Genomic DNA, 27,160 nt, shown 5'->3' on the forward strand with positions numbered 1-27,160 from the left:
AAGGCGTCCGAATGAGGTGTTGGCTTTAGGGATGGTCAGTGAGATACACCTGCTGGAGCGCGTGCTACGGATGGGTGTTGCCATCGTGACCAGTGAACTGAGATAAGGCGGAGCTTTACCTAGCATGGCCTTGTAGATGACCTGGAGCCAGTGGGTCTGGCGACGAATATGTAGCGAGGGCCAGCCGACTAGAGCATACAAGTCGCAGTGGTGGGTAGTATAAGGTGCTTTAGTGACAAAACGGATGGCACTGTGATAAACTGCATCCAGTTTGCTGAGTAGAGTGTTGGAAGCAATTTTGTAGATGACATCGCCGATGTCGAGGATCGGTAGGATAATCAGTTTTACTAGGGTAAGCTTGGCAGCGTGAGTGAAGGAGGCTTTGTTGCGGAATAGAAAGCCGACTCTTGATTTTCGATTGGAGATGTTTGATATGGGTCTGGAAGGAGAGTTTGCAGTCTAGCCAGACACCTAGGTACTTATAGGTGTCCACATATTCAAGGTCGGAACCATCCAGTGTGGTGATGCTAGTCGGGCATGCGGGTGCAGGCAGCGATCGGTTGAAAAGCATGCATTTGGTTTTACTAGCGTTTAAGAGCAGTTGGAGGCCACGGAAGGAGTGTTGTATGTCATTGAAGCTCGTTTGGAGGTTAGATAGCACAGTGTCCAATGACGGGCCGAAAGTATATAGAATGGTGTTGTCTGCGTAGAGGTGGATCAGGGAATCGCCCGCAGCAAGAGCAACATCATTGATATATACAGAGAAAAGAGTCGGCCCGAGAATTGAACCCTGTGGCACCCCCATAGAGACTGCCAGAGGACCGGACAGCATGCCCTCCGATTTGACACACTGAACTCTTACACCATCATGTGTGAGAGTTTCATCTTTCCATAGATGGGTCAAAGTCATTTGTAGACCAGACCGTTCAGACGTTTTCATGAGAAGACAGATTGCCGAGATGTGTCCTGGTCTGACAAACCCCGCTGTAGATCATCGGCGGATGCAAGGGATTAAGACATCTCTAGTTTAAACAGACAGATTTCGATGGGAATTTGTTATGCATCGAGCAGAGCATTGGGGGGGGGGGGCTCAAGAGGATAAATTATTTTCATATTTTTTATGCCCAGCTCGTGAGGCCTGAGGCAATTGCCTCTTCTGCACAGACAGTACAGTATACTAGTCATGTCAAGCTTGAAAATCAATCCAACTACTACTGTTTCTAAACCTTTTCATGAAAACCATGTTTGGAAAGACCGTTACAACTTAAAACATTAGTAGAATGTTTAAAAATAATTTATTAGGAATTGTAAAAATGTTTAAGAGGGTTACAGTGTTGACAAGAACCTTTCAGAGTAAACACAGAGTCCAGAGTCCAAAGGCTGCAACACCATGGCAATCCATCAGCAGGCTTAGAAAAATATCAACATCTACAACTTGGTGATAGAAATTGACAGCGCCTCTTGTTCTTAAACTAACCACAAAAGTAAAACACCTTATCTAACCTCCCATTGCAAAAAGGTAACATTTAAAAAAAAGTATATAGCTTCTCATGAGTTTCATGGCTCCAGTCTATTTCATCCAGTAGATGTACAGCGTATCGGTCAGTGTGGAGAAATACATACAATCTCATCATGGAAGAGCCTCAGGACCACCTCTGAGAGTGTTCATTTAGCACTGAAACAAATGAACGAATCCTCTCCACACATCGACAGAGACAAGGACGTTCATTAACAAAGCAAAATGAAGATGATAAATTCACATTTGCCACCAATGTATCCATTCCCTGACAATACATCTCACACCTAATTCCAGTGTGACCGCATAGCCATACAATGCACACACACAAACGCGCAGTCACACAACACAATCTGCGAAAGAATCTAGCGTGAAAATCGTACCACTGTGAAACTGTTTTTACGACTGGTTCCTGCATGTTTGTCCTTCATTTTCCTTTACAACCACCACATATTCAAAATGATCATTCTAAAAACAACAATAAAATAAGTTCCAAGTAAGGATGAAAGAAACAGTTTTAGGCCTACTCAAAAGAGGAATATCCCCACAAGCTTTCTCACTCCCGGTGCTGATAACAGTGGTTCCTGCGTGATTTCACAGTATAGGAGCAAACCCTTTCACTCTGTCATACCTGGACCAGTCTCACAACTCAGACAGCTTAAGATTAGGAATCACACAAATACACTATGATACTATGATATGTATGAGTCTGAGTGGCCAACGCCGAACAGTATGAATGAAAGTTAAAAAAACATCTGCTGAAAACAAATACCATCACTGCCTTCCCAATACCCCTCATTTTTTTGCAGAATCCAAAAGGCAGTTATATTCACAATATTTTACAAAAAAACAGATATCACGCAGTTCAAATCTGACTGGAAATAGGCTCATGACTATCAATTTTGTTACTTGTATCATTATTAGTATAACAAATGTTTGTTAAAAACATACCAAGATATACATTTTTCAACTTTGTAATACATACAAAAAAAATATGGTATTATCAGCAATGTTCTGTATGTACTAAAAGATAAATATACATTTATTCAGTACAAATACTTGCTCCAGTCCTTCACATATTCCGTACCTGGAGATCACTTTTTCTCCCTCACTGCCACTCAATAAAACACCTTCTGACAAAATAATCAAATGGAAAAAAAATATTAAAAAATAATTAAGACATACGAGAATACATGACAATTTCAACAAAAGAGTCAAATGAAATAACATTTTAAAAAGTAGCTAGAATTATCTGCATGTTTTTCTAATACAAGCAGAAATATATATTTTTAAAGGTTGTTGTTGCTTTCTGCTAACTACAGTAACATGTTAGACAGGAGGGGATGTTAAGACCGAACACAGGAAGTCTGAAGAAAAGAGATCCTCAGTGGGAGGAGGGGCGTGGACATCAGGGGTCAAGGGTCAGTGCTCCCACTGCACCTGCAGGGTCACACAGCCAGAGAGGAGTGTCAGACCAGTTCAAAGCTTTCCATCTCTCAGTTCACAGCTCTGCAGAGAAATTGAGACAATTTTCATGTGTCTATAGGCAACATTATATTGCTACAATAAATGTACAGTAAATTAGAGTGATTTATTTGAACGGAACATGACTCTGAGTATGTGATGCTGTGGGTGGGTATAGTAGCAGACTCACTCTCTCAGTGGTAGCCATTAGTGAAGGCCGTAGCAATCAGAGGACCCTGTAGGGAGCAGTCAGACACAGGAGAGATTAGAGGGAGCACCCAGTCATCAGAACACAACCACCAACACTCAACATCCAACACTCTCAACATCCCCAACATCATATCACATTCAATAATACAACCCTCACCAAATGTGCAAGCAAAATCTGTCAAAATGGACAGTATATTACCCAAGAGCAACATTACTTGTTCCTTTGACTTGACAGTCACACATTGACAGACAATTCTATGCTCATAACAGACCCCTTGAATGTATACGGTCATAACACAGGATTGGGCAGTATTGCAAGATGGATCTATGAACATGTGCCAAGATCAGCATCTTAGGAGCACTGCTCTATAGCATCGATAGTCTTCCTATGACAAACTGAACAGATAGTATGCAGACACATTTTGCATTTCCAAACATGAATAGGGTCTAAAATACCTACGTGATAAGGGCTGTGTCTTACCCCCAGACTATGGCCGAACCCAGTGTTTGGGGAGGGGCTTGCAGCGCTGAGGTAACTGCTGACAGCAGACTCCTGATTGGCTGCTGCATATAAGTCTGCCATTGGCCCAGGGCTGCCGAACCCCCCAGAGCGAGAGGGGGCGGAGCCTAAAATAACATACAGATGCAAATAAGTAGACAGACACATAATTAGTTACACAGGAGAAATACTGTACATCAAATTGGCAAACATTTCTCAACCCCTCATACATACCTCTTGCTACTGCTGCTGCCGCCACTGCCATTGGTCCGTATGCCGACAGAGGAATGGCTGATAGGGCAGAGGAGGTACAGCAGGTTTCAAATCCAGCTCAGGCTACCAACAGCTTTGACCTCTCTAGAGGTCAGTCAGAACATGATTTTGTCCATTATCCTTGACATCATGTCCACCTCTAACATATGGGGCTACATTACCCACGACTCGGGTGTGTAATTAGTGTAGTAACTGGTGTCACTGTGTAATAACTGGTGTGTAGCACAGTAAAGGGGTGAGTAGCAGACGGACGGCATGCTGCTCATAAAGGCCAGAGGAGGGACTGACCTGTGAGCTCAGAGGGGTGTGGTGATGTCAGAAGGGGGGTCCTCTCTAAATGGAATTCTAGAACAGAAACATCAGAGAGTGCTGTTGAAACAACACACCAGCGAGGTAAGGGACACACCCATCCATACACCCATCCAGACACACACACACACACACACACACACACACACACACACACACACACTGGCAGGGAACATACAACTAGGGTGACACCAAGGGAACACGGAACACATCAATGAGATGGCGTAAGAGGAAGAAATGAAGAGCGAATGGGAAGTGGCAGATTTACATAGAAGAAAGATTCAGCTTAACTGGTGGTTCAAGAACAATACGTTAGGATGGAATAAGAATATACTGCCCCCCCACAAACATACCCACTCTTTTTCTTACGAACACATACAATCACACACAAAGCACATGTAATCCACTCCCTGATATTTATAAGCAGCAAATGACACGGAGTGCTTTATGAGCTTCCATGGAGGCTGTGTTGGTTAAAGACTCTGTGTTGTGGGAGCTATACACACTATGACGAGTCTAGACACACACCAAGTGAAGATGAATAGGATCACACAACCATCATTAAATGATTGGACTCTTCTACTCCTCTGTGACCGTCCAGGAACCTCACGAAATGGCCATGCTTGACACAAGGGAGTATGAATGTGTGGAGGAGTGGGTTCTTACCAGGGAATTGATAGGTATATCCAGGGGTGATGCCAGTGTAACTTCGACTAGTATACGTAGCTGTCTGAAACCCTGGGTAACCTATGGTGAAAGGACAGTCATGGGTCTGTGTTTGAGTGAAACAGTGCTGCCCCCTGCCTGTGAAAGAGGATACTGTCAATGTAACAACAGGTTCACAAAAACAATGCACTCAATAACATTCTTTATTCTAGATCAGCCAACAGTGTATGTTGTGTACGTATGCTCAGTTTAAAGTTGATCTAACTTAACAACTGTACCCTTGCCTAAGATATTTTCATATTTGCACCTGCCAAGTCTATTAAAACATGTGGTACCAAATTTGTTTGAGGTAACCTGGAATTGATGCACTGTAATGATGATCTTAGGAAAAAGTAATGCATGTATGTATGTAATATTGCTATTGATGAGAGATATGTGTATATATATATATATATATATATATCTCATCAATAGCAATATTACATACATACATGCATTACTTTTTCCTAAGATCATACAGTGCATCAATTCCAGGGTACCTCAAACAAATTTGGTACCACATGTTTTAATAGACTTGGCAGGTGCAAATATGAAAATATCTTATTAAGGGGAGATGATGTTATGAAGAGTATGTCATCTGTCCACTAGCGGTAGTAACTTCTGTGGTAAATCATCTCTTCATAATATAAAATATGATATTATGAGAGGATGTGTGATGGTATGGGGTAACAGGATGAGGGGCCACATCTTCGTCGACATTACTGTCGTCATCCTCGTCACTATGAGTTTACCCAGCATGCCGATGCCCAGCATGAAGGCATCCATGCCGTAGGGCATCACCCGAGAGCGCCCCCTGGCCGAGCCCGTGGGTGACATCACTTCCTTGGGCTGAGCCTTCTTACACTCCACCTGTCATGAATACACACGAGGGGGAACAAAACAGTCAACAATTACAACTAACAATTACAACTAACAGTTACATTGTGTATTGAATAACGAAGCCTTCTTAGCTCACCATTTTGCTGTTTATCTCATGGAAGTGCATCTCACACACTTTCTCCACCACATCCTCATTCTCAAACGTGACAAAGCCAAACCCTGGAGTGGACAAATACAAATAATGTATGTGAGGAGGGTCAGCTCATGAAGAGCTCAGCAACACCATTGATTAAAGCCCATTATTGAACATCTCAAACCCATGTTTGGGGAAATCCATTCTGCTGTCTCTGGGGGTTAGTGTGTGGAGCTAATGCACGACTGCTAACCACCTTCTGTATTAGGTACTGTAGTAGCCGTTTAGTACGTTCGCACCCTCCCCCCCCTCTGGGGTGCTGTTCCTGGCTCATCCCCTCCTCCCTCCCCTCCCTGCTGGCCAGGTCAGTGAGCCTCCCTCCCTCCCTCAGCAGAGTAAAGCTGGCGGGCTGTCATAATCGATCAGTCCCAGGGTGGGTAGAAGGCGCTTTAGGAGGCTTTATCCTGATCCTCGATTAACAGACTGACTAATTAGCCTAGACTTGTTCCTCTCCTCCTACTCCGTTCCTCCTGTTCAGCCTATGAGGAGGAGATAGCTGATAGTTGCTTTATTCAGGAAAATTATTACTTACTACGGTTGTGATATGTGGTTGTCTTATCTAGCTACCTTAAGATGAACCCACTAACTGCAAGTCGCTCTGGATAAGAGCTTCTGCTAAATGACTTAAATGTAAAAACCTATTGAGGATACAGAGATGTAAAGCTTAGAGTACTGGGGGACTGGACAGAGAGAGGGTTTCTCAGTCTCACCTCTGTGTCTGTTGGTGGTCTTGTCAAACATGAGCATGGCATCATCAACCTAGAGGACACAGAGTTTTACACACATCACCTCACACAATGTACGCACGCGCCATATTGTCTGACCTCACCCCTTCTCAAGTTCTCCAGGGAGGCTCAGCAACAGATGGACAAAAGGGGCAGAGAGGAGGGGTGGAGGAGGGGGACAGGTTTCAAAGGAGGGAGGGGAGCACAGTAGAGGAGGAGAAGAAAACAGAATAAACATCTTAAGAGGGGACATTAGTGATGCATGGGCACAAGATGGCCGCTAGAAAAGGTTTGATTCACAAACACAAAATCAATTCCCTGTTTCTCTTAGTTAGATGTCTTGCCTCTGAACTGCATAATTGGAATCTCTCTCTGAAAGAGGACATAATCCATCCTCGCTCCCCCTACTTTCCAAAGTTTGCCATTCCCATGGCAACTGTGCAAAAAGTTATCTTAAAAATCTTTCTGGCATCAAGCATTATTTGTTAAGAGAAAGAGAATGTGTGAGAGTTTGAGAGAGAGATACAGACAGATAGACAGAGAAAGAGAGGAAGAGTGAGAGATGTAGATAGACAGAAGGTACAATAAGTAAGATAGAAATGTGGGCATGTATAATGTTGGATGTGGGGAAGAGGGCCTGGGGAGAGAATACAGGTACAGACCGTGGTGAGGTAGAGATGGGTGTGTAAGAGAGAGAGAGAGGTGAAAGAAACTATCGTGAGATAGAGGTGGAGACAGAAAATGTGGGACTAAATTGGGAGGGAGGAGAACAGAGAGCGACAAAGAATGGGTGCAAGAGAACAAAGAGGTGTGGAGGCTTTGTCTGTTGGCACAGCCAGCCATAACTCCTATTCTCCTAGTGACCTCTCTTCCTCTCCCTCTATACCTCCCTCCTTCACAGTAGAGGCCCAGGATTCATCTTCAGCTGAACACAGACCAATACATTTCAATACAAAATCGCATTAAAAAAAGCAACTGTCAAACACCTAATATCATTCAAATTAACTCCTGATTTAATTGCTAACTAATATTTTAGTAAAGCAAAATGTGTGCTTTCCACATTCAATATCTAATGCCTTTCAGTTTGCAATAAAGCCAAAGGCAGGTGCACATGGTTCCACCACCTATTTGCCAGAACCACTTATTCACACGCCTATACGGTTCCACGCAGAGCTGACACATTGTGTTAGTCAATGGGCGTGTGTCAGTGTGTGTGTTCGTGCTTGGGTCCACCCTTGGGTAGCTTGCAGGAAGAAAGGTCAAGGGTGAGGGAGGAGGGCTTCCAGCTAGAGTGAAAGACCTGTCAGTCTTCGCTCTCTCAAATCACTGACTCTTTCCACTCTGACATTTCCCCATCACCCCTCCTGTCTCCCTAACCAGGCCTGCCTCTTCACAGTCCAAGCACCATGACACAGCAATGGAACAACACAGACAATGTTGCTCCACAGTTTAGAGCACCAAACTTTAACCAAACTGTATATACTGTATTAGAAGGTGAATTATATGCTGAAATCTACAATCAGCAGGATGATAAAACTGTCCTGACACTTCAGGTGTGTTTTTCACATCATCCCCACAAGTACCCAGTGCAATCAAAATGTACTCAAGTTAAAACATCAATGTCCTCATTTAACTAAATGTTTCTTAGTAAGTCAATAACCGTCCTTCAAAGCTATATATTTCAAACACGGGACATTTTAATGGTGCACTGGACAATATTCCCCTCTTACCCCCTCTTCCACTGCTCATCCTCCCAGTCATTCTCTCCACCCCCTTGTCCAGAGCAGGAGACAAAAGGTCCAGTGAGGCAGTCGAATCAGAAACTTCCATGGGTGGCTAGAGTTTACATTTCTCCATCTAGCCATCTCGCTCTCTCCATCTCATTCCATTAATGCAAGTTTATGATTGGGAGTGAAGCACTTCATGTAGAAGTGGCCGTCATTGAAGATAAGAATTTGTTCTTAACTGACTTGCCTAGTTAAATAAAGCTAAAATAAAATGTGCCGCTTATAGTATGTGATAGATACAGGAAGTATAGTTTAAATTATCAAGACTGAATTTAATATTACATAATCACAATGGCTAATGGTAAACTACATAAATTAGCTTTGCCTCAGCTTTTTATTGGGGTTGAAAGCTAATCTAGTTAGTATGCAGGCTCATTGGTTTATCTGACTTCCTACTGAATTTGCACCTTACTTTCTTGCATAGGTTACTTGCGACCACTATTTCAAGTTGTCTGTTTAAAATAGTTAAAAAAGTAAGAAAAGTTTGAAGATTCAACAGAGGAGTAAGAGTGCACTACAGCGCACCTCCTTGTAAATATTGAACTCCTGTACAAACTTGCAAATTTTTGCCTAGCTTTGTTCAAAGACATAATAGTCCTTGCACCCGTTCTCCCTTCTGCCTTTGTTACCTCTTCATTTATTATCTCTGTTCTGCATTTCAAAGCCCTTGGAATCTATGGTGGGAAGCGTCACAACTGAGTACAATACGGATATTCAAATAAAATCAAAAGCATAAGTTTGAAGAACTGAAGACAGACTGGAAGTGACACGTATGCTGGTTTGGGTCGGTTTGACCGTTGGTCAACCAGTGTTATTGTTACAAAACTCCTGGGTTGACACTCTCCAACCCCCCGCCCCTCCCCACCCTCAACACAAAACCCCTTGCCCGCTGAATTACTTGGGGACAATGGGCAAGCCGGGTCACCACGGTAACGGGCCAGGAGGGGGTTGGGGGTAGGAGCAGCTGTTACATCAGATTAATTCAAATTCTGATAATCCCTCCCCCTTCCCTACCATCACCACACTCACTCCCCAAAACTTTTTTCTCCCTCTTTTCCCTAACTAAAGCCTAATGCTCCATACCTCCGTTCTACCCTCTCTATCCTTCTCCTCCACCCCTCCCACAAGTAACTCTCCTCCCTTCCAAAACAACTCTTCAATTGCACTTCATTTTTCCCTTTTACCTCAGCAATCAGTTTCATCTAAACAACAAAGATGTGAGACGGGTTGAAGAAAACAGTGGCATGGAGGATGATGCAACATCACACTCATCTCCACTCCCTCTCAACACAGTCCGAGACACAGATCCACACACGTCTACCTTCTACCTCACATTTCAATAGCTATATACCAGCTCCCATGCGGCTTACCTTTCCGAACTGCTCGAAATACGCCTTGACATCCTCAATGGTCGTGTTCACGGACAGACCTCCAACAAAAATCTTCTTGGTCCGAGTCACTAGCTGCAAGGAGAAATGGGTCCGTTTATGAATGGATGGAGAATAACACCATGGATTAAGATGACCCTTTAACGGTGGCTGTAGATGGGTAGCCTGGTATTGTCCATCTCTATGATAAATTCAGGTGCCAATGAAAAAACAACCAGCAGGCAAAGCTTCCAATTTACCTCAAAGCTCCTAAAAGACCCCTTTGCATGAAAAATAAAGGAGCCCGATGAAATAATTCTGCCCAAGTATTAGCACAAAATGTTTTTAGACTTTATGTTGATATTTATGGCATCACCACCAACAGTACATTATTAACATAGTTATTACACTGCTTATGTAGGAAATTACTACTGCTACCACCACCTGCATTAATGCCAGTGAACTTGCAGGTTACACGCTCTTATGAATATACTAATGTACATTATTGTGCTGTATAAGGTGTTAACAAAAGCCACTTGATCACACAAGAGATCACATTGATGTCACAGCAGCAGTCATGTTCATCTCTTGACAAGGCATTAGGCCAGATAGAATGTGAAAAGCTTAACATGGCAAGCACAGGCTAACCTGCTCCCTCCCAGCCATGCCATTCACACTGAACTCACAGGACTAAGCCCTGCGAACCATGACTAGACTGGCTCACTCACCTTGGGCTGGGCTCTACGAGGGAATGCAACTTTCGGATCAATCTAGAGGAGGGAGTTAAAGAGGAGAAAGGCCAGTTTAGACACGCAGCTCAATACAGAGCCCATGAAATCAGGTAAATGTGAACCAAGTCCATGGTTGTGGTCTCCTTGGTGCCGCTCCTTGCCTCATCCTGTAAGGTTCCTTATTAACATGGGTGTCCGGGTTACAATGCTGCACCAGTACATTAGGTCATTATGAAAGCTAGAGGTAAAACACAACTAGAGGATAGACCCGAGGGATTGTTGTTTTCACAACGTGGGGGGCATAGAAGGTGAAAAACATTCATGAGTATAACATTTACTTTCTCTCCGAAAGAATCTGCTGCTAGATTTGGAACTAAGAAGCTCTCGTTTTAACTTCATTGTAACCATAACCCCATTGGCCTAGCCAGGGTTGCTCTCAGTTCTATGAATACTTTTCCAACCCCTGAAGTGCTGGTTTATAGGTGTGCAGGTGGAACGAGTGGGAATGTTTTCCGGCATGCCTGCCTGCCTTCCACAGCCCTCACCTCCTCTCGTCACCAACATGTGACCTCCTGGAATCTCACAAAGGCACTACAATCACAGACACATCTCACCTCTACAAAAAAAAAGGAAGGACAGCGAAAGAGACACAGTAGGTGAAAGAAAGGGAGGGACAGCACAGAACAAGAGGAAGACGAGGAAGACGAGGAGGGAGAATGGACTGACGTAGACCGAGGAGAGAGCCGTCAACCTCACACACTGACAGCACATCAGCCTCATTTTGTTTGCTTTTCTCTCCCGCTAAGACATTACAATGATTTTGTGAGCTATTTAAAAGCCAACATTTCATAGTGTGTTTATCGCCATTCTTCCACACAGTTCTTCAGTAAACGTGGGAGCTAAGCTACCATTAACAGTGCAGAGACTGAAATATTGGACATTTTCAGGAAGACGATAATACTAAATTAATATAACGATCATAAATAACAAAAGCCAAACCATTGAATTCATATATTTCCTATTGACAATATAGTCGTTTGTTCAGATTGGATAAAGAGTAACTACACCATACAAATAAGATGCGACGATAGAGACTATAGTACAGGAATTAGAGACCTCTATCGTATTAGTCTCTACTGATCTAATAGAACAACTAGACTATTCCACTCTGTACTGTTATGCTACAAGACAGTAAGACAGTACAGTGCTAAGAGCACTATATTAGTCCGTAACCATGACAGGGTAGAGTGGAACTACAGTAGAACTACAGTAGAGAGCTAGTGCCTCTGTGGTACACCACATGCGTTTACCAGAGTAAAGTACAGTTATGTCTACGTGTATAGTGTCGACATCACGGCAGGTTCTGTTGAGCAGAGTGAGAAGGCTCGGCTAGACTGAATGGTGTATAGGATGCAGTCTACTGTTTAGTTCTATGGTTGCTAGACTACTCTGATAGTCACCTCCGGTCACCAACCCTCCTGATGTCCAACACTCCTGTGCACATTAAAAAAACAAACAAACAGACACACACAAAAAAAAATCAACGTACAGCAACCAACACACACCCATGGGTGGAAAATATGGACATTAGACAGGTGAGGGAACTTTTTCATAAAATTATTTTTGAAAACAAAATGAATGACCCGAATAGAGAATTGATTGGAGAAAGATAAATTCCCCCCTTTTCTATATTTATGACACAAAGTAAAATACATAACCACAAACTTCAAAACATCCTGTTTTTAAAAAAATGTAATGATGACATATATATTGGATCATGCTAAACGTGGCAGAAGTGTTGGTGTCAGGGAGATAGGCCGTAACCTAGGCCGTAACCTAGGCACACCGACTGTCCACAGAGCTGAGCCTTAGAAAAAGGCAAGGGGGCTTATCAAATCAGGACAATCAATTTGACCAATTACAGTCCAACCATGCACTCTTTAAAATAAAGGTGCAAGTTGGAACCAAATAAGGTTCTTGAGAGCGATGCTATATCGGGGAACCATTTTAGGATTTCTGAAGAACCATAAATGGGATGGTTCTTTGAGGATGGTTCTTTGAATAACCATACAAAATCAAACCATACAATATTGAATAGCCCTGCTGTAGTTTTAAGCCTTAATTGCATATTTCCCATGGCATATTTCCCAGGGTGCCTTTCGGGTGAATTCTAGCGTTACCAGTACCCCCCATGACTGTGTTTATTAGTGACAGAGACATGGCTGTTACATTCATTACTTTTCAGTCCTGTGGCATTCACCAAGTGAGGTCTTAGCTGAATATATTGTCATTAAAATTTAATTATTGAAGACAATACAATACATATTTCATAAGTCCTTCTTTTGAGGGCCAGGTTTTACTCTAATTCAATGGCCTGAAACTCAGTTTATATGCCACATCAGCCCTGCAAATCACATTATGCTGGCTTGTGAAGTGATGTTCAATTCCTATTGGAATCCAGACAGAGTTGGGTTATCCAACATTTTTGGAATTTGTATTAACACATCACCTTCATTCAGAATGACTGCCAGGGTTAGGAAGACTAAGATATGAGACTACCTTAAATCTATAAACTGGAACAACCATAACGGGTGCAATAAGTCCAATAAATATGTTTTTTTTAATGTTATTTATATTTGAGTAGCATAAGATTAATTCAATCAATGTACATGTAAAAACATAAATATTGACACAAACAACAACAACAACAAAAATCGACCTGCAAGAGAGTGTGCTGGGAAATATGATAATAATGGAAACACCAACACTGGCGTTCTTTTACACAATTGAGTGTTAATTTAACTCTTTACGGTGTTAATGCAACTCTTGAATCAACACGAGAAATGTTACACTGAAAGATCCATATTAATCACAGATGGGGTGATCCCACCTGACAACTTCCCGCACTCCCTCCCTCGCTCTCCTCGACGACCTCTTGGGTCAGCATGCTAGTCCCTTCACGTCAGGGCTAACTGAAACCCTTTATCCATACCAATTCTACAATCAATAGAACAAATTATTTTATGATCTCTCAAACTGTTTAGATTTGAATGGGACATTTTATAGGACAGGTTAACAATCGGAAATCGGTATTTTTGGACACCGACTTGGCCTATTTTCTTTTTTTACACCTTTATTTAATCTTTATTTCACTAGGCAAGTCAGTTAAGAACACATTCTTATTTTCAATGGTGGCCCTAGGAACGGTGGGTTAACTGCCTGTTCAGGGGCAGAACGACAGATTTTTACCTTGTCAGCTCGGGGATTCAATCCTGCAACCTTACAGTTAACTAGTCCAACGATCTAACCACTTGCATCTCATTGCACTCCACGAGGAGGCTGCCTGTTACGCGAATGCTAGCTAGCATTAAACTTATCTAATAAAAAACAATCAATTATAAATCACTAGTTAACTACAGATGGTTGATGATATTACTAGTTTATCTAGCGTGTCCTGCGTTGCATATAATCGATGCGTATTCGCAAAAAAGAACTGTCATTGCTCCAATATGTACCTAACCATAAACATCAATGCCTTTCTTAAAATCAATACACAAGTATATATTTTTTAAACCTGCATATTTAGCTAAAGGAAATCCAGGTTAGCAGGCAATATTAACCAGGTGAAATTGTGTGTCTGTTCATTGCACGCAGAGTCAGGTTATATGCAACAGTTTGGGCCACCTAATTTGCCAGAATTTTATGTAATTATGACATAACATTGAAGGTTGTGCAATGTAACAGGAATATTTAGACTTATGGATGCCACCCGTTAGATAAAATACGGAACCGTTCCGTATTTACATTTACATTACATTTACATTTAAGTCATTTAGCAGACGCCCTTATCCAGAGCGACTTACAAATTGTATTTCACTGAAAGAATAAATGTCTTGTTTTCGAGATGATAGGTCCCATATTCGACCATATTATTGACCTAAGGCTCGTATTTCTGTGTGTTATTATATTATCCCTTTGGGCAAAAAAAGTATTTAGTCAGCCACCAATTGTGCAAGTTCTCCCACTTAAAAAAGATGAGAGGGGCCTGTAATTTTCATCATAGGTACACTTCAACTATGACAGACAAAATTAGAAAAAAAATCCAGAAAATCACATTGTAGGATTTTTAATGAATTTATTTGCAAATTATGGTGGAAAATAAGTATTTGGTCACCTACAAACAAGCTAGATTTCTGGCTCACAGACCTGTAACAACTTCTTTAAGAGGCTCCTCTGTCCTCCACTCATTACCTGTATTAATGGCACCTGTTTGAACTTGTTATCAGTATAAAAGACACCTGTCCACAACCTCAAATAGTCACACTCCAAACTCCACTATGGCCAAGACCAAAGAGCTGTCAAAGAACACCAGAAACAAAATTGTAGACCTGCACCAGGCTGGAAAGACTGAATCTGCAATAGGTAAGCAGCTTGGTTTGAAGAAATCAACTGTGGGAGCAATTATTAGGAAATGGAAGACATACAAAGACCACTGATAATCTCCCTCGATCTGGGGCTCCACGTAAGATCACACCCTGTGGGGTCAAAATGATCACAAGAACGGTGAGCAAAAATCCCAGAACCACACGGGGGGACCTAGTGAATGACCTGCAGAGAGCTGGGACCAAAGTAACAAAGCCTACCATCAGTAACACACTACGCGGCCAGGGACTCAAATCCTGCAGTGACAGACGTGTCCCCCTGCTTAAACCAGTACATGTCCAGGCCCGTGTGAAGTTTGCTAGAGAGCATTTGAATGATCCAGAAGAAGATTGGGAGAATGCCATATGGTCAGATGAAAGCAAAATAGAACTTTTTGGTAAAAACTCAACTTGTCGTGTTTGGAGGACAAAGAATGCTGAGTTGCATCCAAAGAACACCATACCTACTGTGAAGCATGGGGGTGGAAACATCCTGCTTTGGGGCTGTTTTTCTGCAAAGGGACCAGGACAAGTGATCCGTGTAAAGGAAAGAATGAATGGGGCCATGTATCGCTCCAAAACATCACTGCTCTAGAGGCGATCTGCATGGAGGAATGGGCCAAAATACCAGCAACAGTGTGTGAAGACTTACAGAAAACGTTTGACCTCGGTCATTGCCAACAAAGGGTATATAACAAAGTATTGAGATACACTTTTGTTATTGACCAAATACTTATTTTCCACCATCATTTGCAAATAAATTCATTCAAAATCCTACCATTTGATTTTCTGGATTTTTTTCTCACTTTGTCTGTCATAGTTGAAGTGTACCTATGATGAAAATTACACAATTGGTGGCTGGCTAAATACTTTTTTGCCCCACTGTAATTAAGTCTATGATTTGATAGCTGAGCGATGGTAGGCACCAGCAGGCTCCTAAGTATAAATTCAAACAGCACTTTCGTGCGTTTTGCCACTAACTCTTTGTTGTGCTTCAAGCATTGCGCTGTTTATGACTTCAAGCCTATCAACTCCCGAGATTAGGCTGGTGTAACCGATGTGAAATGGCTAGCTAGTTAGCGGGGTGCGTGCTAATAGCATTTCAAACGTCACTCGCTCTGAGACTTGGAGTAGTTGTTCCCCTTTCTCTGCATGGGTAACGCTGCTTCGAAGGTGGCTGTTGTCGATGTGTTCCTGGTTCGAGCCCAGGTATGGGGCGAGGAGAGGGACGGAAGCTATACTGTTACACTGGCAATACTAAAGTGCCTATAAGAACATCCAATAGTCAAAGGTATATGAAATACAAATGGTATAGAGAGAAATAGTCCTATAATTCCTATAATAACTACAACTTAAAACTTCTTATGGGAATATTGAAGACTCATGTTAAAAGGAACCACCAGCTTTCATATGTTCTCATGTTCTGAGCAAGGAACTTAAAAGTTAGCTTTCTTATATTACACATATTGCGCTCTTACTTTCTTCTCCAACACTTTGTTTTTGCATTATTTAAACCAAATTGAACATATTTCATTATTTATTTGAGGCTAAATTGATTTTATTGATGTATTATATTAAGTTAAAATAAGTGTTCATTCAGTATTGTTGTAATTGTCATTATTACAAATAAATATATATATATATATATTTTTATATATATTTTTTAAATTGGCCGATTAATCGATATAGTCTTTTTTTGGTCCTCCAATAATCGGTATCGGCGTTGAAAAATCAATATCGGTCGACCTCTAGTGGAGTACACCAATGACATCCATACTAAGGACTAAGTCCGACTGACACAATTCTCTATGTTTAGATAGAACATGTTTTACGAGCTGCAGGAGTCTTTATCACTCTGTAACTTGAGATTGAACTACTGTTGCCATCATCAATATATTAGCCTGTTGGGAGTATCCGTGTGTTCAAGTTACGCTTTAGAAATGTAGGACTACATAACATCTTGCAAAACTCACTTTACCTCAAACCCTTTTCTAAACCATGACGACAGAGTGCAACATCCCTCCGATGGGAGTAATCTTAAAGCATAATACAATAATTCCACATAGACAGGCTACTCAAGTCACTAGCAGACAGTGTGCCTAGCAGCCACAAATAAAAGTCAATTTAAAAAAGTCCTTCTGAGTAAACCCCCCTCCATTCTTGTCCTGGAGCAGGTTAGTCAGTCACAGCATGGTCAATTCTTTCGGTTGCCACGAGAGAAGGTTTCTCTCTCTACTGTCTAACAGGAGAGCCTGCCTGCGGCTGTGAGAGAGAAGAGAGGGAGCCGGGTGTTCTCGCTCTAAACTAAAGCCAACCCTACTCACCATCCCACCCCTGCCGTTGGTCACTGAGCCTTCTCCACCCCAGACACACACTCTAAAGCTGCAACAGAGCACCGGCCACGCAGAGCACAGTCACACCCTGTTACCAACCACACTCCGCTATGCTCCATCCAGCTGGCAACACATGGATCTAATCTATTACTGCTCTAGGTTTTTATAAGAGGTTAAACTGTCACCTAGTCTGGTATCCCAGGAATTATCATTTTCAAAGATGTTGGTTTGTGTCCAATCTCTTTGGAGGGAGGCGTCATGGAGACAAAAAAGCCATGGCAACTAACCATTAAAGCCCCATTGTAACTATCATCTTGCCAAATCAGACTAATGTAGTAACCTTTGACTTGGTCTGACTTCTTTAATCTATTATTTATCTAGAAACGTTGCTCTACACTTCTATACTACTGCACAGAATGTTACTTTGAAACTGTGACGCTACCATTCCATAAAGCTCTCCACCCTATGACTCTCTCTCCCATAAAGCTCTCCACCCTATTGACTCCCTCTCCCATAAAGCTCTCCACCCTATTGACTTTCTCTCCCATAAAGCTCTCCACCCTATTGACTCTCTCTATCCCATAAAGCTCTCCTACCTATCACACTCTCTCTCTCCGATATCGCTCTCCAATCTCTCTCTCCCATAAAGCTCTCCAACCTCTCTCTCCCATAAAGCCCTCCAACCTCTCTCTCTACCCTATGACTCTCTCTGTCTCTCCCGTAAAGCACTCCACCATATGACTCTCGCTGTCTCTCCCGTAAAGCTCTCCATCCTATGACTCTCTCTGTCTCTCCCGTAAAGCGCTCCACCCTATGACTCTCTCTGTCTCTCCCGTAAAGCTCTCCAACCTATCACGCACACTCTCTCTCTCCCATAATGCTCTCCAACCTATCACTCTCTCTCTCTAAGCTCTCCAACCTCTCTCTCTCTCTCCCCCATAAAGCTCTCCACCCTATGACTCTCTCTGCCATGAAGCTCTCACCCTATCACACACTCTCTCTCTCTCCCATAAAGCTCTCCACCCTATGACTCTCTCCCATAAATATCTCCAACCTCTCTCTCCCATAAAGCTCTCCAACCTCTCTCTCCCATAAAGCTCTCCAACCTCTCTCTCCCATAAAGCTCTCCAACCTCTCTCTCCCATAATGCCCTCCACCCTGACTCTCTCTCTCTCTCTCCCATAAAGCCCTCCAACCTCTCTCTCTCTACCCTATGACTCTCTGTCTCTCCCGTAAAGCCTTCCACCCTATGACTCTCTCTGTCTCTCCCGTAAAGCCTTCCACCCTATGACTCTCTCTGTCTCTCCCGTAAAGCCCTCCACCCTATGACTCTCTCTGTCTCTCCCGTAAAGCCTTCCACCCTATGACTCTCTGTCTCTCCCGTAAAGCCCTCCACCCTATGACTTTCTCTGTCTCTCCCGTAAAGCCCTCCACCCTATGACTTTCTCTGTCTCTCCCGTAAAGCCCTCCACCCTATGACTTTCTCTGTCTCTCCCGTAAAGCCTTCCACCCTATGACTCTCTCTGTCTCTCCCGTAAAGCCCTCCACCCTATGACTTTCTCTGTCTCTCCCGTAAAGCCCTCCACCCTATGACTTTCTCTGTCTCTCCCGTAAAGCCTTCCACCCTATGACTCTCTCTGTCTCTCCCGTAAAGCCCTCCACCCTATGACTCTCTCTGTCTCTCCCGTAAAGCCCTCCACCCTATGACTTTCTCTGTCTCTCCCGTAAAGCCTTCCACCCTATGACTCTCTCTGTCTCTCCCGTAAAGCCCTCCACCCTATGACTTTCTCTGTCTCTCCCGTAAAGCCTTCCACCCTATGACTCTCTCTGTCTCTCCCGTAAAGCCCTCCACCCTATGACTTTCTCTGTCTCTCCCGTAAAGCCCTCCACCCTATGACTTTCTCTGTCTCTCCCGTAAAGCCCTCCACCCTATGACTTTCTCTGTCTCTCCCGTAAAGCCCTCCACCCTATGACTCTCTCTGTCTCTCCCGTAAAGCCCTCCACCCTATGACTCTCTCTGTCTCTCCCGTAAAGCCCTCCACCCTATGACTCTCTCTGTCTCTCCCGTAAAGCCCTCCACCCTATGACTCTCTCTGTCTCTCCCGTAAAGCCCTCCACCCTATGACTCTCTCTGTCTCTCCCGTAAAGCCCTCCACCCTACGACTCTCTCTGTCTCTCCCGTAAAGCCCTCCATCCTATGACTCTCTCTGTCTCTCCCGTAAAGCCCTCCACCCTATGACTTGCTTTATTGGCATGGGAAACATATGTTAACATTGCCAAAGCAAGTGAAGTGGATAATAAACAAGGGTGAAAAACTAAATTAAGAGTAAACATTACAATCACAGAAGTTCCAAAAGAATAAAGACATTTCAAATGTCATAATATGTCTATATACAGTGTTGTAACGAAGTGCAAATAGTTAAAGTACAAAAGGAAAAATAAATAAACATAAATATGTGTTGTATTTACAACGGTGTTTGTTCTTCACTGGTTGTCCTTTTCTTGTAGCAACAGGTCACACATCTGGCTGCTGTGATGGGAACACTGTGGTATTTCACCCAGTAGATATGGGAGTTGATCAAAATTAGGTTTGTTTTTTAATTCTTTGTGGATCTGTGTAATCTGAGGGAAATATGTGTCTCTAATATGGTCATACATTTGGCAGGGGGTTCGGAAGTGCAGCACAGTTTCCACCTAATTTTGTGGGCAGTGAGCACATAGCCGTCTGCCTACAAAGGCCTCTCAATAGCAATGCTCACTGAGTCTGTACATAGCCAAAGCTTTCCTTAAGTTTGGGTCAGTCACAGTGGTCAGGTATTCTGCCACTGTGTACTCTCTGTTTAGGGCTAAATCACATTCTAGTTTGCAGTTTTTTTGTGTTAATTCTTTCCCATATGTCAAGCAATTATCTTTTTGTTTTCTCATGATTTGGTTGGGTGTAATTGTGTTGCTGTCCTGGGGCTCTGTGGGGTGTGTTTGTGAACAGAGCCCCAGGACCAGCTTGCTTAAGGGACTCTTCTCGAGATTCATCCCTCTGTAGGCAATGGCTTTGTTATGGAAGGTTTGGGAATCGCTTCCTTTTAGGTGGTTGTAGAATTTAACGGCTTTTCTGAATTTTGATAATTAGCGGGTATCAACCCAATTCTGCATGCATTATTTGGTGTTTTGCACAGAGGATATTTTTGCAGAACTCTGCATGCAGTCTCAATTTGGTGTTTGTCCCATTTTGTGAATTCTTGGTTGGTGAGCAGACCCCAGACCTCACAACCATAAAGGACAATGGGTTCTATAACTGATTCAAGCTTTTTTTTAGCCAGATCATAAATTGGTATGTCGAATTTTATGTTCCTTTTGATTGCATAAATGCCTTCATTGCCTTGTCTCTTAGCTCGTTCACAGTTCTCTGGAAGTTACCTGTGGCGCTGATGTTTAGGCCGAGGTCTGTATAGTTTGTGTGCTCTAGGGCAACGGTGTCTAGATGGAATTTGTATTTGTGGTCCTGGTGACTGGACCTTTTTTTGCGCACCATTATTTTTGTCTTACTGCGATTTACTCGCGCTCTCTTTCCCATATAGTTCTCCACCCTAACTATGACCCTCCCTCCCTCGAGTGGTGTCCTCTTTAGTCTCATTTTCCTTGTGTATATCTGTCGATATGTTGATGGTGTACCTCTCCGAACACAAAAGGAAAGAAGGAGCCTCAGCACATTTCAATACACTGACCTTCCCCCCAACCATCACCACTCCCACCCAGTAAGGGGGAACTCAGCCATCCCTATGACGACCAACAAGCAGCATTGTTCCCAAACCAGCCCACATTCATTAATAACAAAACCACACAACCCCTAGAGTTTTAAAAACGCAAGTTATACACACTCCCTCATGCATATCTACACATAGAAACAGGTTGTTCGAAACAATAGTGCATGTCTTTGATCTGGCTAACGGAGTTCTGAGATTTTCTTTGGTTTTCCTACAAGGAATCATAATGCCCCTCCATATGGTAGTGGTTGTTCTGACACTCCCTCCCTATTGAATAGCACCGATATGACAGTGTTGGGAATATCACTATCTTGTCCCAAATACATAAACACCAGTAGCTTACTAATTTCAGGGTGCAGAGGCACAAGTTAATGAATTGATGTGTTTAAAGAAGACAGTTATGGAGGTCATTTTCACTCTAGGAACAAATGACTTGCGAAATGAAGTATATAACAGCATGGAGAACGTTTGACGATGAGTTTACACTTGCTATGAAGCAGAAACGGTGCAATTGAGCACAACCCTGTCTGGGTCCCCCAGTTTCCATGGCAATTGACGCTGTGTAACACTTTCTTGACCGTTTCACTGTGGGGAGGGGGGGTAAGGGAAAGAGAGCACATTCTGTAGCCCAGTCTATTCCTGAACTTTACTCCATGGCTCAACATGTAGTTTTTAGACCACGTTAAGTGTCACGTGTAAAGAACACTTGCAAATCATATTGGGAAGAGCAAAGTATTTTACTAATAGCATAGTTTAGTAGTCTAGATTAAATTAAAAGGCAGCTATGGCAACTCTTTAATAGTGCCATATAAAGGCAATAATATATCTACATTTACTTAATTTTGAATTTACATTTGACTTATTTCCCAGAGATAATGTCATAACTTTACAAAAGTTAAAAAAATTGTAGAAAATGTCTAAAAGACTTAAAAATTGATAAAACTACTACAGCCATATGAAATATGGTTTTAGTTAGTTCTTGAGAACAAAGAACATGTTTTGGAGTAGGCTTTTGGGTAAAAAATAGAAGTGATAATATTAGAAAACTATTCTAGTCTACAGAAATACTTTAAGTGGATTAATAACTCACTGTTTTTGAATCCAACTCATGCCTGGTTACTGCCAAAACTGAATCCACACCGGCCTGGTCAACAAAAGTGACAAATCCAAAACCCCTGCAAATAAATATCAGCATATACAGTGCTTTCAGAAAGTATTCACACCCCTTGACTTTTTACACATTTTGTTGTGTTACAGCCTGAATTTAAAATGGAGTAAATTGAGATTGTCACTGGCCTAATACCCCATAATGTCAAAGTGCAGTTATGTTTTTAGAAATAATTAAACATGAAACGCTGAAATGTCTTGATTAATAAGTATTCAACCCCTTTTTATGGCAATACAACACATGAATGAGAACCACTCTTCATATTTTCAAGTATAGTGGTGGCTGCATCATGTTATGGGTATACTTGTAATCGTTAAAGGACTGGGAAGTTTTAGGATAAAAAATAAACGCAATGGAACTTAGCACAGGCAAAATCCTAAAGGAAAACTGTTTCATTTTTTATTTAACTAGGCAAGTCAGTTAAGAACAAATTCTTATTTACAATGACATCCTACTCTGGCCAAACCCTCCCCTAACCAGAACGAAGCTGAGTCAATTGTGCGCTGCCCTATGGGACTCCCGATCACAACCGGTTGAGATAAAGCCTGGGATCAAACCTGGTTCAGTCTGCTTTCCCCCCCCAGACACTGGAAGACGAATTCACCTTTCAGCAAGACAATAACCTGAAATCTAGACTGGAGTTGCTTACCAAGAAGACAGTGAATGTTCCTGAGTGGCCGAGTTACAGTTTTGACTTACATATGCTTGAAAATCTATGGCAAGACCTGAAAATGGTTGTCTAGCAATGGTCAACAACCATTTTGACAGAGCTGAAATAATTTTGAAAAAGAATAATGGGCAAATATTATACAATCCAGGTGTGGAAAGCTCTTAGACACGTACCCAGAAAGACTCACTGCTGTAATCACTGACAAAGGTGAGTCTAACATTTGGGGTATGAATACTGAATGAGATATCTATATTTTATTTTCAATAAATGTGTTTTTTTTTAAATTATGTTTTTTTTTTTTTTACCATTTTCACTGTCATTATGTGATATTGTGTACATGGGTGAGACAAATCTATTTATTCCATTTTGAACTCAGCCTGTAACACAAAACGTGGAATAAGTCAAGCGGTATGAATAATTTCTGAAGGCACTGTAAAATAATTCAAACACAAAGAAAGCATGGACACATAATAATCATGTGAATTAAGTAGGCCTGTGTAGTCACGAGCAGTTGTAACTGATGTGATGTGTCTTGAGCGGGCTTGGGCTTTTCTGATAGGGCGCTGCACCGCGCACACCCCCCTCACCTAGAGCGCTTGGTAACTGGATCCCGCATCACCATGCACTCCTTCACCTCGCCATACTTGCAAAAGTACTCTTTCAATCCCTCTGAAAGAAAGAAGATCAACAAACTGAGAAACTATTTTTTTGTATGGCAGTTGCTTAAAGCAGGTGGTGTGTGACGCTACAGCCTACTACGGTAGAATTGTAGCCACCATTGCTCAACTTTCTGATGGTCGCAGTCTGTGATTCGGTTCAAACGTCAACAATGTTAATTTCCAGTAATGAGAACATAAAATAAGGAATATTTAAATTGGACCATGACAGCCTATACAGAATCGGATATATTTCGGTTATATCAACATGCATACCGCATAAAAGAAATGATACAATATCCAATGACAGAATCAAGACAAAACTCATCCCTCAAGGAATGCAACGATCTTTCTTCCTGCGATGTGCTCAATTATTGTCTTGAACAATAGCCTATCGCCAAAGATTTAGGGACAGTTGTAGTTGTCTCATTACTTTAGCATTGATTCATTTTCATCATGGCATTCTGTATTATATCCCCCTGTATGCTAGGCTACTGATCTGTGTTGAATGAGGGACTTTGATTTTAGCAAAGGACCTCTGATTGAATCTATCTAGATGCCAAGCGAGTGTAGCACAACTCATTCATCACTTTTAGAAATCTTTAATCAAAACAAGAATTTGGGCTAATAGCTACAGATGATTATTTCCAACTCTCACTGTGACTTTAAAAACACACGACTGAGAATCACATACGAGAATAAACGGCAGATAAAAGTTTGATAAAGTTTGGAGAAAAAGCTCACCTTGTGTCGTCTGCCAGCTGAGACCGCCTATAAACATTTTGCTAAAAGAAATAACACGTAAGTGAGAATGCACATGAAACAGGGCTACGTAATATGTAAGCTTTGATGTTTGGTAAACAAGGGCAGTTCAATCATTTAGAAATGTCGACCCGTTACAGCAATATTTAACTCGCTTAATATAAATTATAACACCGTTATTGAAGCCTAAGAATAACTTTGTTGTTCACAAAAATACTATGAATGGGCGGTCTCTCTTTGAAGATGAGAAGCTCATGGACCAACAACACAAAAAGTGCGAGCACGCTCTCCGTCTCAGTAAAATATGTAGTTTCTCTCAAGGGTTTCCAGGGTTTGTCTCTGAGGTGTATCAATCTCATGACTAGGTATAGCCGAATGAGGAAGGTAGGTTTTACCAGGGGTCGTGAGGAGAGTCCGTGGAGGACAGGCTGCTCTGGCTCCCTTCCGTATCCATTTCGTGCCGGTGTGTACAGACTGTACGGTATGGAAAAACAGACCGAGTGGAGAGATGGTGCGGGGGTTTGGCCAAGGTTTAAGAGAGGAACGGGCTGTTGCAGAGAGGAGGGACGAGAGCATTTGGCTCAAGGAGCTGGTCGACTCCTCCTCCTTGTGCTGTGCCCGCGTGTTCCTCTCATCCTAGCGGTACGCACATTTTACGCATGCTTATAAATACAAAAATGTGTTACAATTTGTAAAATAAACAAATAGAGATATCAATATGTATTTTAGTTTGGGTAAATGATAATACTGTATGAAATCATTAGAATGATCATTTTTGTTGGTGTGAGCTAAAAATATTTCGTACCGGTTCAAGGTTTTAAACGAGGCACATACATTCAAAAGTATGTGGACACCCCTTCAAATTAGTGGATTCGGCTATTTCAGCCACACCCGTTGCTGGCTGGTGTATAAAATCGAGCATACAACAATGCAATCTCGATAGATAAACATTGGCAATAGGCCTTACTTAAGAGCTCAGTGACTTTCAACATGACACCATCATAGGATGCCACCTTTCCAACAAGTCAGTTTGTAAGATTTCTGCCTTGCTAGCGCTGCCCCTGTCAACTGTAAGTGCTGTTATTATGAAGTGGAAACGTCTAGGAGCAACAAAGGCTCAGCCACTGAGTGCTGAAGTGCGCAGCGCGTAAAAAAAGTATTAAAATGGCCTGTCCTTGGTGGCAACACTCGCTACCGAGTTGCAAACTGCCTCTGGAAGCAACTTCAGCACAATAACTGTTCATCGGGAGCTTCATGAAATGGGTTTCCATAGCTGAGAAGCCGCACACAAGCTTAAGATCCCCATACGCAATGCCTAGCGTCGGCTGGAGTGGTGTAAAGCTCATCACCATTGGACACTTGAGCAGTGGAAACGTGTTCTCTGGAGTGATGAATCACACTTCACCATCTGGCAGTCCGTCAGGACGACTCTGGGTTTGGCAGATCCCAGGAGAACACTACATGCCCAAATGCATAGTGCCAACTGTAAAGTTTGGTGGAGGAGAAATAATAGTCTGGGTCTGTTTTTCATTGTGCGGGCTATGCCCCTTAGTTCCAATGAAGGGAAATCTTAATGCTACAACATACAATGACATCCTAGATGATTAAGTGCCTCCAACTTTGTGGCAACAGTTTCGGAAGGCCCTTTCCTGTTTCAGCATGACTATGCCCCCATGCACAAAGTGAGGTCCATACAGAAATGTTTTGTCGAGATCAGCGTGGAAGAACTTGACTGGCCTGCACAGAACTCTGACCTCAACCCCATCGAACATCAGTGACCGACCTCACTAATGCTCTTGTGGCTGAATGGAATCATGTCCCCACAGCAATGTTCCAACATCTAGTGGAAAACCTTCCCAGAAGAGTGGAGGCTATAGCAGCAAAGGGGAGGACCAACTCTATATTAATGCCCATGATTTTGGGATGACGTTCAACGAGCAGGTGTCCACATACTTTTGGTCATGTAGTGAAATAGAAGTGGACATGTAACGTGTGCTACTATGCCTTCTGCCAAGAAGCCTGGACCTTTCTGGCACATGAGGAATAGAGCTTTCCCAGTTACTGCATAACCACTGGACCGTGGTGGTTGTCTCCAGTCAATCGCAACAATGGTGGGGCAGTGATGGGACATTTAAAGAGTTCCTTGTCTTTTTGTAAGTGGGATTCAATCTGTAAGCATTGGGTATAACTTGTGTGCCCAGTCCTCAATGTATGAACATTTACTGGCCTCTTCCAAGAGAATTGTCTAGTGCACAGGAGGTAGTGCACTTTCCTTATAACCTTTGGGGTTGCTGGTTCAAACCCCAATGTGGGTGCTCCCCTTCAATAGGTTTAATTGAGATTCTACAGGTACAGTGGGGCAAAAAAGTATTTAGTCAGCCAACAATTGTGCAAGTTCTCCCACTTAAGAAGATGACAGAGGTCTGTAATTTTCATCATAGGTACACTTCAACTATGACAGACAGTGAGAGAAAAAAATCCTGAAAATCACATTGTACGATTTTTAATGAATTTATTTGCAAATTAAGGTGGAAAATAAGTATTTGGTCAAAAACAAAAGTTTATCTCAATACTTTGTTATATATACCCTTTGTTGGCAATGACAGAGGTCAAACGTTTTCTGTAAGTCTTCTCAAGGTTTTCACACACTGTTGCTGGTATTTTGGCCCATTCCTCCTTGCAGATCTCCTCTAGAGCAGTGATGTTTTGGGGCTGTTGCTGGGCAACACGGACTTTCAACTCCCTCCAAAGATTTTCTATGGGGGTTGAG

At 42.3% G+C, this 27,160-nt stretch overlaps 1 protein-coding gene across 7 annotated transcripts; it reads right to left on the reverse strand.

The window, feature by feature from the left end:
- Nucleotides 1-1,276: 1,276 nt before the first annotated feature.
- On the reverse strand, nt 1,277-25,020 carry LOC118358238 (RNA-binding protein Musashi homolog 1-like). Of its 7 annotated transcripts, none has more exons than XM_035735822.2 (15): nt 24,786-25,020; nt 24,373-24,413; nt 23,560-23,641; nt 22,225-22,309; nt 10,617-10,658; nt 9,892-9,984; nt 6,720-6,768; nt 5,953-6,035; nt 5,729-5,846; nt 4,938-5,018; nt 4,251-4,307; nt 3,924-3,980; nt 3,672-3,817; nt 3,171-3,216; nt 1,277-3,025 (listed from the first exon to the last, which is right to left on the reverse strand). In XM_035735822.2, the coding sequence occupies exons 1-14, from the start codon at nt 24,842-24,844 to the stop codon at nt 3,175-3,177; spliced, it is 1,035 nt and encodes a 344-aa protein (XP_035591715.1). In that variant the 5' UTR covers nt 24,845-25,020; the 3' UTR covers nt 1,277-3,025; nt 3,171-3,174. The 7 variants fall into 7 exon arrangements, with proteins under 7 accessions (XP_035591715.1, XP_035591714.1, XP_035591713.1 ...); XM_035735821.2 differs by having other exon boundaries at nt 3,651-3,817; XM_035735820.2 differs by having other exon boundaries at nt 1,277-2,956; nt 4,938-5,075.
- Between the last annotated feature and the right edge of the window lie 2,140 nt (nt 25,021-27,160).

The sequence above is a fragment of the Oncorhynchus keta genome, chromosome 25 (genome assembly GCF_023373465.1).
Source record: "Oncorhynchus keta strain PuntledgeMale-10-30-2019 chromosome 25, Oket_V2, whole genome shotgun sequence".
Lineage (NCBI taxonomy): Eukaryota > Metazoa > Chordata > Actinopteri > Salmoniformes > Salmonidae > Oncorhynchus > Oncorhynchus keta.